The sequence below is a fragment of the Phaethon lepturus genome, unplaced genomic scaffold (assembly GCF_000687285.1).
Source record: "Phaethon lepturus isolate BGI_N335 unplaced genomic scaffold, ASM68728v1 scaffold54398, whole genome shotgun sequence".
Taxonomy (NCBI): domain Eukaryota; kingdom Metazoa; phylum Chordata; class Aves; order Phaethontiformes; family Phaethontidae; genus Phaethon; species Phaethon lepturus.
Genome location: NW_010556548.1, coordinates 57,454 through 72,389, shown reverse-complemented (window position 1 = coordinate 72,389; position 14,936 = coordinate 57,454). Strand labels below are relative to the sequence as shown.

The window sequence follows — 14,936 nt, the reverse complement described above, 5'->3', positions numbered from 1 at the left end:
GATCCTCCTTCCGGCCTTTCTTGTAGACTCTTGTAGACTCCCTAACTCAGCTTCACTCTCTTGGCTCCAGAAAGCATTTGTTTGCATTGTCCTGATCCCTGTGGCTACAAAAGGCCAATGTGCCCTTGGATTTACTGTTACCATATTGACCAGTTGTGATGAGAGGCCTCTTTGCTGAATCTTTAGGCAGGTCCAGGTTTGCCAAGAGAACAAAATTCTAGGTAAGGATCAATGTCACCCACTGGCTGTGGCCATCAAAGTTAGTTCAATAGTTCACCTTTCTTGGCCCTCCCTTTTATCCTGAAAAAAGGTTGGCTTATTATTTACCAAATGGTAACTGCAAAATTCCTTGAAGGTTATTTTAATACTACCTTCAGACTAAATAAATGCAACTTTTCTTATCTCCTTGACCCCCACTGTAGGCTTCTCTTCACTAAAATTTGTCATGCAGCACACCAATAGCAGAAGATGATTTTGCCTACTTTAATGCGCTTTATCTTACAAACCTTTCAAAACCCTCCAAATGCCTGAGATTTGGCACAACATGTCTGTTATTGCCAACAGCAATAAATTCTGAATCTGAACAGAGTGCATGTTCAGATAAAATCAGTCTCATCATTCAAAGCCTGAAGGAAGTTCTGTGGAAATCAGAGAAGGGTGTTGCTTAATCCAGCAACATTAGGAACATTCAGTTCTGCCTTTATTCTGCTTCCTGGTCCTCAACTGAACTCGGTGGGATCAAACCACAATAATGCATAACTGTGTGAGACCTTCTGGTTCTGGGTCAACAGTCACTACCATGCCCATATTCCCTGCTAAATATAGCAAGACTTTAGAGTTTTCAAATTTCCATAATGATGGAGAGCTAACATTTTCCAGATGCACCTTCCCTGCTGCTACACCCTTTTTTTATGCAGCAAAGCTCCAGGTATTTTTGCTGATGTGTTGGTGCTCTGATCATCTGGGCATAAACCTGCTATATTAGTGCAGCAATGTGGTACTTAGGAGGACCAGCAAGCTCAGATTCAGTGCCAAGCTTGTACAACAGCAGCATGGCTGGTCCACATCCAGACAGCCCGGAGCACAACCAGATTAAGCATTGGGTACCTGCAGAAAACAGCAGACAGACTGTAATATCAGCGCTCCCCTGATTCAGGGGATGCATTGAAGCTCTGTGCCAGGGTTTCCCTTTCTTCTGGTCAGGAAGTAAGCGACAGTACCCTGACTGCATCATACATTAGCAGATTACATCCTCCTTTAGACCTGTTCAGTTACTTTTATAAATGTATGTATCTCAGAGGAAAGAGAGCAAAGGGTCTATTAATTTCTCTTCTCCTATACATGGAGGAATGCAGAGAACTGGGAAAGTTTCTGTGTCCTTTTTGAACTATGATGCACCCCTTGGTTCCCCCACAAACTCACATCAGTAAGTCCATAATCTTGCCTGAAACATGTAATTTCTACTTCTGCAGAGAAAAAGCCAGTGAGGCTCAGGAACTATTTATTAAGAGCCCAAATACAGTAAACAGGGGAAGCCACTTATTAAATAAAAACTGACACCCCCCCCCCTAGAACCGCCCCACCCCCCCCCCCCATCCTGCACTCCTCTATTTAAGTAATTCATGTGGCAGTTAGAAATCAAAGCCAAGTCACACAGTTCTTTAGCCAGAAGGTAGTACACAGGGTTATAATTAACTTAGTGAGAAACAGTTCTGGGAAAAGTGCAGCTGATGTAAAAAAACACCAAACAACATAACAGTCTAATAGCACTGTTCCCCCCCTGCTCCCCCGGCCTTTTTGTTATCATTCCAATTGTTACATTAAACACTATTCACAACTAGGTATCAGAACTAAAACCTACAGCATGCAATTAAGCAAAACACTTGTTTTGGGTACCTATTTAAAGAAAATGTGGTAGGTTTTCTTCTGTTAACCAGAAAGCACATGGTGTTTTCTGCTGAGACACTCTTCTCAAAAAAAAAAACCCAAAAAACAAGCCACACAAATATTTGCACAAACATGTACATATGGATGTACAAACATCTCTAGAATATGTCCATTATATATATGTATCGCAGTATTTTTTTAATAATATAGGAATGTTGTTGGGATGGGGTAATTTACGCTATTCTTCTAAAATTCTTCTATCAATCTTCTGAAGTTAAGGCTATACAATCTTTCCTGACAGGAAGGACTAAAAAATTGCTACTCATGTAATCATCACTGATTCTAGACTCCCAACTAGATTTGTAACATTTGGTTGTCTTTTTCTTTCCTTCTGGAAAGTAGTTAAAGAAAGCAATGACTATCAAAAACCACTGACGATACCCTAGCATTAGAAAGAGCAAAGGCTTATTTCATGTTGTTAGTCCTGTGGCTGTAACATTGATCTTCTGCTGTTACGTACAGTTTTCACACAGACGGTCAAAGAACAAGGTTCCCATCCCACCGCCAAAACTCTTCTGTCCAGTGAAACTCAGGAGCTAACTCATACAGAAGACTGCAATCTCTTCCCCTCAAGTGCAGGCTTCCTTTCACACACATTTTTCTCATCTTTTAAAAATTACTCCCTCCAAGGGTGGACAAAACCCTTTACTTTTGTAAAGAAACCTTCAGCCTTTTTTATCCTTACTGTTGTTTTATTGCAAGCATTACCTTAATCTCATTGATCTGTTAACTACCTTAAGGACAGTTTTCCTGCTAGCATTTTCTGTGTGTTGCCAAAGGCAAACTTCTAGACCTGCTGTTAGATCCTACCTCATGGTTGTCACTCTGCTTGTCTGGTTTAACATGCTGCACACAACTACAACGTAACTGCAGCTGTTCCCAAGCCATGGTACTGAGAGTGGCAAAGACATAGAAGTTCTCAGGAGTGATTTAAATAATTATTGAGAAATGCACAAGGAGCATTGTTGCTTATCAAGGCAGGACAAAAATGAAGAATATTTTTTGTAGTTAACATATTGGAAAGACTCAGTAGGGAAGCAAAAGTAGGTCATAAATTAGTATTGCTGGGAAGCAGGGCGATTTGTGAATAGTATCGACAACAAATTATGAGGAAAAAGAAACGGCCGGTTTTTGTTTTGGTTCACAGAGGTTGAGAATTTCAGGGCAGGTGTCAGAGAAACCATTTTGCCTTAAATGATTTAAAAACATTTCATTGTAAAGCCAAAATATGTTATGGTAACCATGGTGATCTTATTTCCTGCCAAATGCAGATTAAAGAACCTTACCTCTTCGAGAGCACTGTCTGGGTAACTTAAAAGACTGAGATTTGCCAGTAATGAAGACAAACAGTAACAGAAAAAGGAAGTCAGAAATCACCTCTTCCACAGGTAACACTGCAGGTTGTCCAGTCTCCATACTGCCAAAAATACTCTGGCTCTCCTATCTCATTCTCATTACTTTCTTCTTTACGTACAGTATATTCATACTTGATTCCGGGGTTAGTTTCTTGAAAAAGTAGCTGGAAAAAGAGTGTGGTTTATTTCATTATTCATGATTTTAATAATCTACTAGCCCAAAGCTTTCAATGCAAGAAGAACCAGCAAGATTTAAAGCAGCCCATTTTGGAGCCTACTACCAGTTCAGAAAAGCAGACTGGAAAAACTTCCATTTGTGTGCCGACAGTGGCATACGCGTGTCTTTCTAAGACATAGTTGTTTGCCATGCACTTTTGCAAGCACAGGTGGGAGTAAGTGGGTCAGCATAACTGCTATCCTATTGACTGTAAGAAAAGATAACGTAAAGTCCATCCAAGGCACTGCCAAATGCCTTGGATGCTGTTTAAGAGCTACTGCCTGCCACCATTATAAATTATAATTTCCCCGCCCTTCTGAAATAGCTGTTGCAAAATAACCAGTCGGTCAGAAAATTACTGACTTTATTCAGACACTGCTTTAATATTTAATATTATTTTTCAGTGTTTCTGCATTAAGATGGAAAATTCCAACTGAGAAGACCCACTCAAGAAATTTACTGTTTGGTTGATGAGAGGGAGAAAAGAAAAACATCATCAAGGCATCACTTCAGCAGTGAACTTCTACTCTTCCTTCTAATTGTTTCCTTGACCTGTTACTGACAAGCGAAGACTAAGCACCCATTAGACGTGCCTTCTCACCAGACTTTCAAAGCGTGAAAGTGGCTCCCATCACACTCCTAATACTTCTTTTAATTGCACGGTGGATACACAGGCAAACAAGCCAGGAAAGACACATTCAGAGAACAAAGGGGCAATTTAAAACTATTTTTGCAGAACTAACAGAAGCTGGTTACGTTTAAGTTAGCATCTATAAAGTAGCATAAAAGAAACAAAAGGGAGCAATCTCAGTGGATGCTAAATGGACCCATTTCACTTACCATAAGCTATTAATCCATCTATCCAATGGTGAGTGTGTCAGCTAGCTAAAAAATAGTTACTTTTCACCTGGGTCTGGTTCACATCACAGTCACATGTTGGTCTAAGTTTGAAAGGAACAAGGAGTTTGGGCAAAGCACTGACCAACTGCAGGTGGCAGGATCCCTATCCTAGTGGCAGCACTGGATTATACCAGCCTTTAATAATCATCAGACTATGAAACCGGACATCTATTTTCAGGCAGGATGAACAAAGGTCTCAAGCAAGGTGTTTCTTTCTCTCCAAAATAGCTCAACTGATTTTTGCAAGACAGCATGCTAACAGAGTGGTTTATATACAAATATATGCATTTCTCCAGCCTCAGTTTCAGAGCACCAGAACATTCTGCTGCCATCCAAACCCAGTGGGTTCTGCTAGTGATCTCCCACTTACCTGAATCCATATTGATTCATTGGTGGGTCCTGGAGCAGTCAGATTTTCTAGATCCCCTGTTCTGTCATACTGAAATATCGTGCCTGCCACTTTGTATTCACCATTCCACTGGATGATAAAGCCTCCGTTCAGGTAATATTTTTCTGGGTCTTTGCTTCGCATAGCAAGGAAATTTCCTGCTTCTGCAACTTCCATGACTTTGATTCCCCTTGCACCTTTTGGAATTAGCCCAATATCAACATATCCTAAGAGACAAGATAGGTTCATGGAGATGAAAAACAAAAATGTCATTGCTTTTTACTTATGTGTAAGATTATTAAAATACGAGCTTTGCTTGAAAGTATATACAAATGTCCTATCACAGAGATTGTATTTCAGTTAGTTAATAACGTGACGTTCCAAGCCTGTTTTTACAGCATCAGTTGAGGAATACAAACACGCACTGTGTTTAGGCAATGACAGTGGCATTCAGAAGGGATATGGAGATGAATGCTCTTCTGAGCTGCACCAGGGGAAATCTACTCCACAGATGAGCATCAACATCTCTGTGACACACACTGCAATATGAGTAATCTGGAGAAACGCCAGGAAGTCCCAGCACATTGACAGTCTGTTGTGGGAGAAGTCTTTTCAATTTGCAAGGAACGTTTTCATCTGTCACCAATGTACAGGTATGTACATAATTCCATGTAACTTCTCTTAAGTAATTTAATTTCTCCATGACTGTTTCCCGTAAATAGACTTGCTACAGAAAACGGAATGTTAATTCAAACATCTCAAATTACTATGATCAGTTGAACATATTTTTGCAAAGTACTGATTTTCATAAGGAAGTTCAACAGCTCTTCATATATAAAGTTATCTGTAAAAAGAGATTTTTGGTATGTGTGTTAAGAATGCAGCCAGAACATCTATTACAGAATTTTGTTTTCCCCACAGGCAATACATGACATCAGGCTCTGTGTTTCTCACCTTACAGGGAATTGTTATTGCTATTGCTACTGAACTGTAAAAATAGGAAGTTCACACAGAAATTTGAACACAAACTCAGACAGCTTTCTGGCTATTGCTCCTGGCTGGGCTTTAGAAATACAAGCAGGTGCCGTGGGAGCATGAGCTGCAGTTTATGCTGGTTTCCTTGAAGATTGGAACACATGAGGTTGCCCAGTTCTCATCACACACTGCTGAAGTCGTGAATTAAATTCTCAGACACATCCCATTCACCTTTCTTGTGAAATAAGCTTATCACCTTTGATTACTCACTCACATGAGTGAGATAAACCACACGGGGCATACTAAGCAATCTTCAGTATCAATGCCCTCCACCTACCAGAAGTACTTATGACCTGCTGTCATAAATAAGTGCCCCAAAATCTTTAATATCTGAATTTTGTTTGCAGCCCTTCTGTGGGTTGGTAAGTACTGGTTTTAATGTCACATGTTGCTTACGCTACAAAAAAGGATCTGTCTACTTCAGGTCCTATTATATGCATATTTTTCCAGTGATTAATGTTCAAGAGGGAGACTTTTGGGGATGTCACCTTTGGCAAGTTTCCTAGACTGACTGTAGAAATCCAAACTTTTCGGTCTTTCGTAAGTGAAGAGAATAATAAAATCTGGAGGATTACTGAATAACTTCTATTATAGGAAACCAGTGGTCTAGGTCTATTGTAAGTAACGAAGGTCTAATGATCCTCCCAAGTGTTCCATTCATTCAGTGCAGAGGAGAGGTGTTATGAACACAGTGTGTGATCATGTAACTAAAGACTTGATTAGAAAGCATATTCATAAGTGGGCCAAATTAACACAGCACGGAAAATCTTAATAGTGTCACGTCCTGACAGCTTGGCTTTGCAACACTGGTGTCTTTTTCCAATAGTTTTTTTTTAAAAAAACATAATTAGAATAACATTTGTTCAAAACACAGAATATAAAACCAATAAAACATAATTTTCTTCCTGTTGTAACATAAAAATCTGCATCCTCTCAGGTTTTTGCATAATTATTTTTGTCTGAATCACCTGCTGTTGCTCATAAACCTGATTTTACATGTATCACAACTGCCTGGTCATAGATGTTACCACTTGGCCAATGCATCACACTCCCTTCTCCCCAGCTCTCCTTTTTGACTAGATAAATTACCTCCTGATTTCCCAGAACCTCACACGAATTCCCAATGAATACTATCTGCTTTTGAAAGCAAAGCTAATCAGCAGCAAGCTTTTGAGTTAGTCACTCAGCATAATAAATTTTTGTTTAAAAATTATGTGGAAGGTATTAATATAATTGTTCCTGGTTATATGGTTTCATCTGATAAGGATCTAGAGATCCGAGATTCAATAACAGTCAAAATGTCAGCTAACCTACATGCTGTGCTCATTAAATCCTGTAGCATCCGTATTGTGGGTGCTACCACACACCTGTGAAATGGCAACTCTGAAATGCTATTTATCTTTCCCTTTTTAATTAAAATTAAATCTATATGCTCCTAACACACATGAGAGTACAACATGAATAAATTCATGCAACCCTTGTTGTAGGCACAGCTCTACCAGAACTGAAGAGCTTGTTTCTCTTTTCCCATTGCCGTCAGAGAGTAGTTTCACTCAGGTGGTTAACATAGATCCGATGATAATCAGATCTGGCTATTTCTCCTTATCATAACAGCTCTCATTCTGCTCTCCAGTTTGTTGTATCTGTGAGCTGCTCTCTCTTAAAAATACACATTCCTGAAGCACACTTTTCCTCTAAGTCAGGCTCTAGGCACTACCACAAGAATATAGTGTGGAAAACAGTGGCATACTGGGTTTGAGAGTCAAGGTATGGTTGCATGCAGCCTTCGCCTGGAATAGAGGGAGCACTGCAGCGCTTATAGTCCAGACACAGTCTCCTAAGTGAAGATCCAGAAGACCTTCCAATCTCTCAGATCAAGAGTTCCATCATGGCTATGGACAGACCACCTCAGGGCTAGGTGCAGGCACGTACCAGATCTCTGTCTGCACTTCGGTTACACGAAAAGGAAAAGGGTAGCAGGGAGACCATGGCACATGTCGATTCAGTTCCAGCCACACTGGTCAGGAGATAACAGGACCAGGATAAAAATCCAGGTTAGGACAAGTACAGCCACCGTTTCTTTGCTTGCCCATCACTTTGCTAAAGGTCAGCCCTTCAGAGGAGTGATGTGCACCTAGTCTTGCCTTCTGACTGGCAGAGTAACACACCTCCACCCCTGTTGTACAATCCCTCATTTCCTAATTTTCATCAGTTTAAATGCACTGCCCCCTTGCTACTGGAACTTTGAAAATTCATTTCCCCTACACGCAGAAGGGTGAAGACAGGACAACTACCCACCCTTCCGACCACCACTCATTTCCTAGCCACTCCACCTTCCCAGGTGGACCCTTTGTCTGATTCTCACACCCTCATTCCCCCTTTTTGTTATCCATTTACTCCACACTCCCTGCACTTGCCACAGCTCTAGACCCCTGTCCCCTGTGCCTCAGTCTTTCTCCCACCCCAGTGCTTCTCCTCATCCAGCAGTGCAATTTATTCTCCTTCCAAAAGAATTTGCATACCTTGCAAAAGTTCTGCTGCACACAGAAATATTCCGTTGCAGTCACTGCAACAACATGAATAAGAATAGGGATTTCAACTTCTAAACACTCTACCTGAAACTAAAAGCAGACTTCTTTTACCTTAACAACAGGAGAACTTGTGACTTCTTTCCCCAGGAAAAAGACCTTGCTTTTCAATGGTCTGCTCCTGTTGCAACCTCTCTGTCATAAGAGTTCAGCTGCAGCAACTTAAATGATTTTCAATGGAACCTCCTGAACAGCAGGTGCAAATCAGGTACCTGCTAATATTAGTGGCAACAGCTGAGACCATTTGTGCACATCATATCTCTGATTATTTTCCATCATGAAACTCTAATGGACTCCATTACACAGATGACACTGCCATTCCTACGGCTGTGTTGGGAGCCCCTGGGCCACTATTCCCATTTTGCATACACAGGGAAGACAAAGAATTTTAAAGAAAATCCAAGTAATAATAGAGATTTTAAAACTTTTCTTTCTGAATATGAGGTAATTAACACTTCAGGTAAAATTGATCACCCAGCCCTGCAGTGAAAGGCTGAATTATTAAAACTCTTTCATAGCATTTCATTAGTCTGCCATGGCAACTTACTCAACTTGCAGACAGAATACACACTGCTGCAGCACCAGGCCCAAGAAAGGCCCTGTTGGTCTTAGGTTCTGAATAAAGCTTTACATCAAAATATATTAGTTTTGATTTTGCATTCCTCTGTGCCATTGAATGTAGAAGAAACTCTTCAAATTTTCCTTGCCAGTGACTGGCAGCATACTTTGGTCCAGGTTTGTTACCTATACTGAATTTATGATCCTACAGTCTTTATGTTTACCCAAACTGTTCAGCAGCCACTGTGCCATAAGTCTGTACTGCAAGACAGAACACCACAGTACCTGTCAGAGACAAAAAGAAGCCAGATATTGTGAACAAAACCATTCTCCTATTCTCAGTTTAAAACTGGTGAATATCAGTGAGGTTCTCACAGTCTTAAAAGCTGAAAAGCCCACCAACTTCTGCCTTTCCTGATACTTTTCCTGATTTTGTCTGCAATGGAGTCAAATCTGTAGAAGGGAAAGAATCAAAGGAATCTATTTTTTACTGAACCTATAGAAAGTGATGAAATAATTTTACTTAACGCTCAGTATCCCTCAGCAGTATCTGTAAGTGAGGCTTACTGAATCTTGCAGGAAGGAAACGCTAAGTGAAGATAAAACACAAAATTAATTTAAATACAATAAGGTGCACTTATCCTCCCATGTGTTACAGTACTGGACCTTTTTAGAACTGTTCTTGAAAATAAAATTCACATCACTTGCAAATGTGGAAAACCCACACACAGTCAAAAGCAGAGTGAATTTTAGAGTAGCAGAAGCAAAAGATCAGAGGACAGACGATTACTGTAGTACTGGAGGAGAGGGAGCCCCAGATTTTCATGTGTAAGCCTCACACACGTATACAACCTGCACTGCTGTATGATTACAGGCATTTTCACAGTTCACCTTGTGAGCCTGATATGGAGCAAAGGAAAACAAGTCCAAGTACATAATATAGAAGAAACCCTGAAATATTAAAAGCGCTTTCCCCAAAAAACTTTGGAATATCTTATCAAACTAGCTCCAAATTATTACACAAATCATATTTGTGCAAATCAGAATTATTTTATTAAAAAAACCCCACAAACCCAAAAGCCAGCCAAAGCCACACATTACAGAGTTTCTCCCTCCTCACTAGCACGGTACCAATTACTGCTCTTGAGACTTCTCATCTCTGCACCAGCCTCTTTCTTCAGCCACAGACCTTGCTCTAAGTCTCCAGTGCCTCGTCTTCTCACCTCTCCCCCTCCTGTCCTGGTTTCCCATTCAAAGTTGTTCATCCTGGCTGTCTCTTCCATCTCCAGCTCACCGTTATGGTTCTCAGTCAGTTTTAGCCTCCGACTCCCTCTTCTAGACTCTCTGGCTCCCATTCATCCCACACACGGCAACTTAATGTCTGAATGTCTCACTGCCATCAGTGAAGAAAGGCTCATTCCTCCGAGTGCTGATTCAGACCACCTTAACCCTGCAGGGAGACACTTTTCTCCCCTTTCAAGCCAGAGGCATCCCACAGAAAATGTCAGAGCAACCAGAAGCACGAAGTTCTGCATGGGGAAGAGGTGACACATAGTCACCAGAGTCAATGGTATCCGATTTATGACACTTAGCAATGAATCCCCAAACCACTTACTCCAGCATTTTCTTGGTGCTTTACACTGTCCAGAGATTTGGTCCAGATTTTCCAAGGTTGTAAATTACATTCATATTGTAAATGCATTTGTTATTTTGGGTTTTGTTATTATCTGGGTATGTTGCATAGGGCCTGTTGGTCTCTGACATAATTTTTCTTAGACAAGGTGAACTTAAAAAACACAGATCACAGATCTTTTCTGGCAGAAGCATGATTCACTGTGAGACATCCATTTACAATTTCCTATGCAGATTGATCACTCAGTTTGCAATGAGAAGTGTTTAATCCTTTTTATGTTGAGAAATTACTTCAGCAACTGAAGAGTTTAAAAAAAGAACCCATTTTACCAAATCCTTCACTTTGATTAAACAACATCTTCACTGTACGACAAGCAGAACCATCTCCCAGGCACACTCCACACTGGTCTTCAGTTGCATTGGAATTTATCTCATAATCACAGCCAACAGCCTAGAAGGAAAAACAGTTTCAGAATAAATGCAGCCTCCACAATTAAATACTCAGAGCTCAAGTATTGCTGCCTCCAGTGTACTCTGCTCTTCTGAGAATGGGGAGAATCAATTTTGTGGAACAGTCTATATCCTATATAAACGAACTAATGATAGAGATTGTGTTTCTAGGTCAAACTGATGTGTATTATATGAAGGTGAAAAAAAAAACAAACAAGCAACAAACCACCACTATGTCATAAAACATACAGTAGTGACCAGTTACTTGAGATGGAAATGTGCCACACAAATGGCCTCAATATCTAAGACTGGCCTAGATGTTTTTTGGATTGTGGATTTGTGTCTGCTTTCTTATGTTGTAGAAGCGTCTGTGGATTCCCAGGAAAACAGTGCAGTAACATTACTGAAATCTCTGCCAGCTTTTGTGGCCGTCAGACAGTACAGAGCCTCTATTGCAGTCAAACCCTCTGGCAAAGAGAAACTCTTCAGCAGGCATGAAGTTTTATACCCATGACAGCTGCTTCTCCAGCTTGCCAGCACAGGGTAATGGATCAAGGTAAAGTTCTGGTAAAGACTGATTTTCCAGTTCATGCTTGCTACAGGGAGCAAGTGAGAGGAAAATTTATTCCTACTAAGTCAGGACAAAACTTATTCCTTGCCCAAACCAAAAATTCTGTCACTAAAGCCTTTAAACTTCAACAAAATCTTCATTTGTTTTTGGGATGTTTGTTGCCTCTCTTTAAAACCTAGCAAGGTTGCAGAACACAACCTGATGTCCAACACTTAATGATTGTTAGTAGTATCCAAGATATCTGGATGCCTGTGATTTAGATGAATAGCCGTAAGTCTGGTGGTATGTAAAGATTTTCTCAGCTGATTTTTCTCAAAATAAGCTTTCAGGTGTGATACCTGCCAACTTCGCTAACACCCTCTTGATGCATGAAAATCTGTGTATCCCCTCTTTTGATTCTGATCTTATTTTACATTCAGTACATCAGCTACTGTAATCTCCTGTAAGCTTCTGACAGGAAAATCCATCTATTAGACTAATCTAGGTATAAAGGCTCCTGTATCCTCTAACATTTTCCTGTCATTTTCAACTCAAGAAACATGTGAACATTTCCTCTGTTTGCCAGTGATGTAATGAACAGCTAGACAAGCTGCAAAAATAGAAGCAAGGAAAGGCCTCAAGTTACAAATGGTGTTAAATTGTGTCACTGGCATTTTTACAGAGGATCCGAAAAAGACTCATCCATCACCTAATGCCAACACTTAGCCAGCACCTTCTACACCTGCTCTGAAAAATAATGGCCATGCCAAAGGGTTTTGCAGCAGCCTCAGCTTCTCTGTCTTTTCAGCAAAGGTTATTTTCAAAAAAGGGAGGGTTTTGTAATGTCTTTCACACAGACACATCTCAGCACCAAGGACCACATTTATGAGGAGTACAGAATGTTACAGAGATAAGCACACATTAAGAAGGCGACTACATTTTTGTCTCCAAGCATGTAGTTATTCAACCAAGGATGGATTTAATGAAGTATTCAAAGTACACAGATGCCACTGCGATAAGTGTGGGATGTTTCTTTATCTTGCCAAGAGTTCAGATCTGACTCTTTACCTGCTATCTACAGATGCACTGCAGTTTATATTTATATAATATAAACACCTCCTAAAAATTTAAAAGGTAGGTGTGTAGCTATTTTCTTATAGAGGTGCATTCTGCAGTACATTTGTTAAACTAGCTACACGCAGTTAGTAAAGTCACTGCTATCAGGTTTATTATTAGACCAGAGGAATAACCAGCCTCTCTGGGAAGTCCTAAAGGTTGAAGCTCATTTTCTGTTCCATGCATATATTAGTAAATAGAAAGTTGGGGAAAATTTGGAAGTGGAATCCTTGCACTTCACACTCTGCTATTATAAAATATTATTAAGGAGTGTTTTGGAGCCTCTCTTTTGATCTTCTTAAAAAAAATGACTTGGCTTCAAATTGTATTATTTTTGCCCATTTAGCATTTCCTGATAGAAAATGAATGTTCTTGAAAAGGTTTCTGTTCATCTTTATTTACTGTCCATGCTTGTTTAAGTGATTGCACCCAGAAATAATTTATCTAGTTCAGGCTGCCAATTAGACATTTTGAAATGAACATCACCGAGCATATTTTCCTTATGAGTACTGTAGAGTGTAAAAAACCTCAAAAGCTGAACAAATTAGTCCTGAACTACTGCACTGGCACTAGCAAATGAGTCCGATAGCAGCAGCACAGTATCATCACTTTCCTGCCTTTGGGGTGCCAACTAGTGAGCACTGTGTGGTCCATACTCTGTATCAGCTCAGTCAGAATCAGCTCAGATGTCTCCTACTTGGTCACACATTTAGCAACACATCCATGGCATCAAAATATGGCATCGCTATGACATGGAGGGAATCCCCTTGTGCCTTCCAGTTATAACCACAGAAGCTTATATTTTGTTTTTCCTCTGATATTTGAATCATAGTTTGTACCTGATCAGACATCACGGTCTTACCTATACATGTGGCAGGGTGGGGTGCAGGGCTCCCCAAGAACAGAGCACTGCAGACAGCTGTGGCAGGGCAGGCCATTTACTGTGTCACAGTAAAGAAAGCCTTCATTTTACTCCCTAGCTTAGGGGTGCTGCTGCTGGTGCAATGACCTTCATATCTAGTAACAGGGCCTCATCTTAAAAGGCCATTAATGACCATCACAAAGTGTATTATTCTCATGTGTCAGAATAAACAGCTCCAGCCGTCATTCATTCTAAGTACATTTATAGGAACGTTAATTTCCAGGCCATGTTTTAACTTTCCGCTCCAGTAAATATCACATTATTTTTGTCATCCATTAGGTTCTTTTTTAGATGCTTCCTCCTCCCTTTGACTTGCTTTTGTCATGCTTCTGATTCTTCTAGATGCGCAGCAGCCCTATTTTCTAAAACTGCCTTAAATTTCTGCCAAATTGCCTGTTAAAAAGGGATCTGGAGACTAAGTGCAGGTTATAAAGCAAGAAAAAAAATTAATCAAAAAATCAGAGCAATTAGGCTCTGATTCTTTCGCACACATACGTCCTTGTGCACCTCTGCCAGTGAAACAAGCTGTGCTACAGCGACCACTGAATGCCACAGCATGTGCAGTGCAAACTAGCATCCCTCCACGCTGTTGCCCCATTCATCAAGAACCTTTTTGATGCACCTGAGACGAGCTTTATTTCTGCTCCCAGCACACAGTGCAGAGGCAGAAATAATGATCTGAATTGCCTGGCTGCATTACAGGAAGGAGGGACAATTTCCTTCCTGCTGCTCAGTGAGTGAAGGGAAAACAAGGGAAAACAGCCAGAGATATTACCCTTTTGCCACTTCCAGTGGGAGAGGCTTCCGTGTCAGATTGGCGGCAGGGGGGCATATACAAAAAGTCCTTGCTGTCACTGAAGGGTTCAGCCTGGATGTGCTGCCTGAATGTCAAAGTTACGTGGATGCTACATTGTGCTTCTAAGCTCTTCCTTCCTTTTGCATCCCCCACTGGTCTCCAAATGAAGAAACCATGTTCATGTCATGTTGGCCATGACATTGCCTTGAATGGGAGAAATGTGTCCTGATGTGCTTACTTCTCTTCTAGTTTGTCTAGATGAGTCTGAATCAACGTCCTGTCAGGCTAGCAGTGGGAGGAGGAGACTGAACCACAGTGAGAGGTAGTAAAGCTACTACAAAAAATCTGAGACATGTAACCTGCTTTTCAGCAAAAGGAAAAAACACTTTCCTCCCTAGTACTACACAGCTATGCAATTCTCCAATACAATGTTAGTCTCTCAACATAACAATTGTGAATTACCACAAAGAACAGCTCACAGA

At 40.6% G+C, this 14,936-nt stretch overlaps 1 protein-coding gene across 1 annotated transcript in view; it reads right to left on the bottom strand.

Annotated features, from left to right (window-relative positions):
- Positions 1-3,324: 3,324 nt before the first annotated feature.
- The window catches only part of LOC104624986 (A disintegrin and metalloproteinase with thrombospondin motifs 12-like), a gene marked incomplete at both ends in the record, with an annotated part of 64,664 nt that continues 53,052 nt past the window's right edge, over positions 3,325-14,936 (bottom strand). Inside the window, 3 exons of the mRNA XM_010292496.1 lie at positions 3,325-3,466; positions 4,790-5,034; positions 10,951-11,071. Coding sequence (XP_010290798.1) covers positions 3,325-3,466; positions 4,790-5,034; positions 10,951-11,071 — 508 coding nt within the window. The remainder of the gene's footprint in view (positions 3,467-4,789; positions 5,035-10,950; positions 11,072-14,936) is intronic.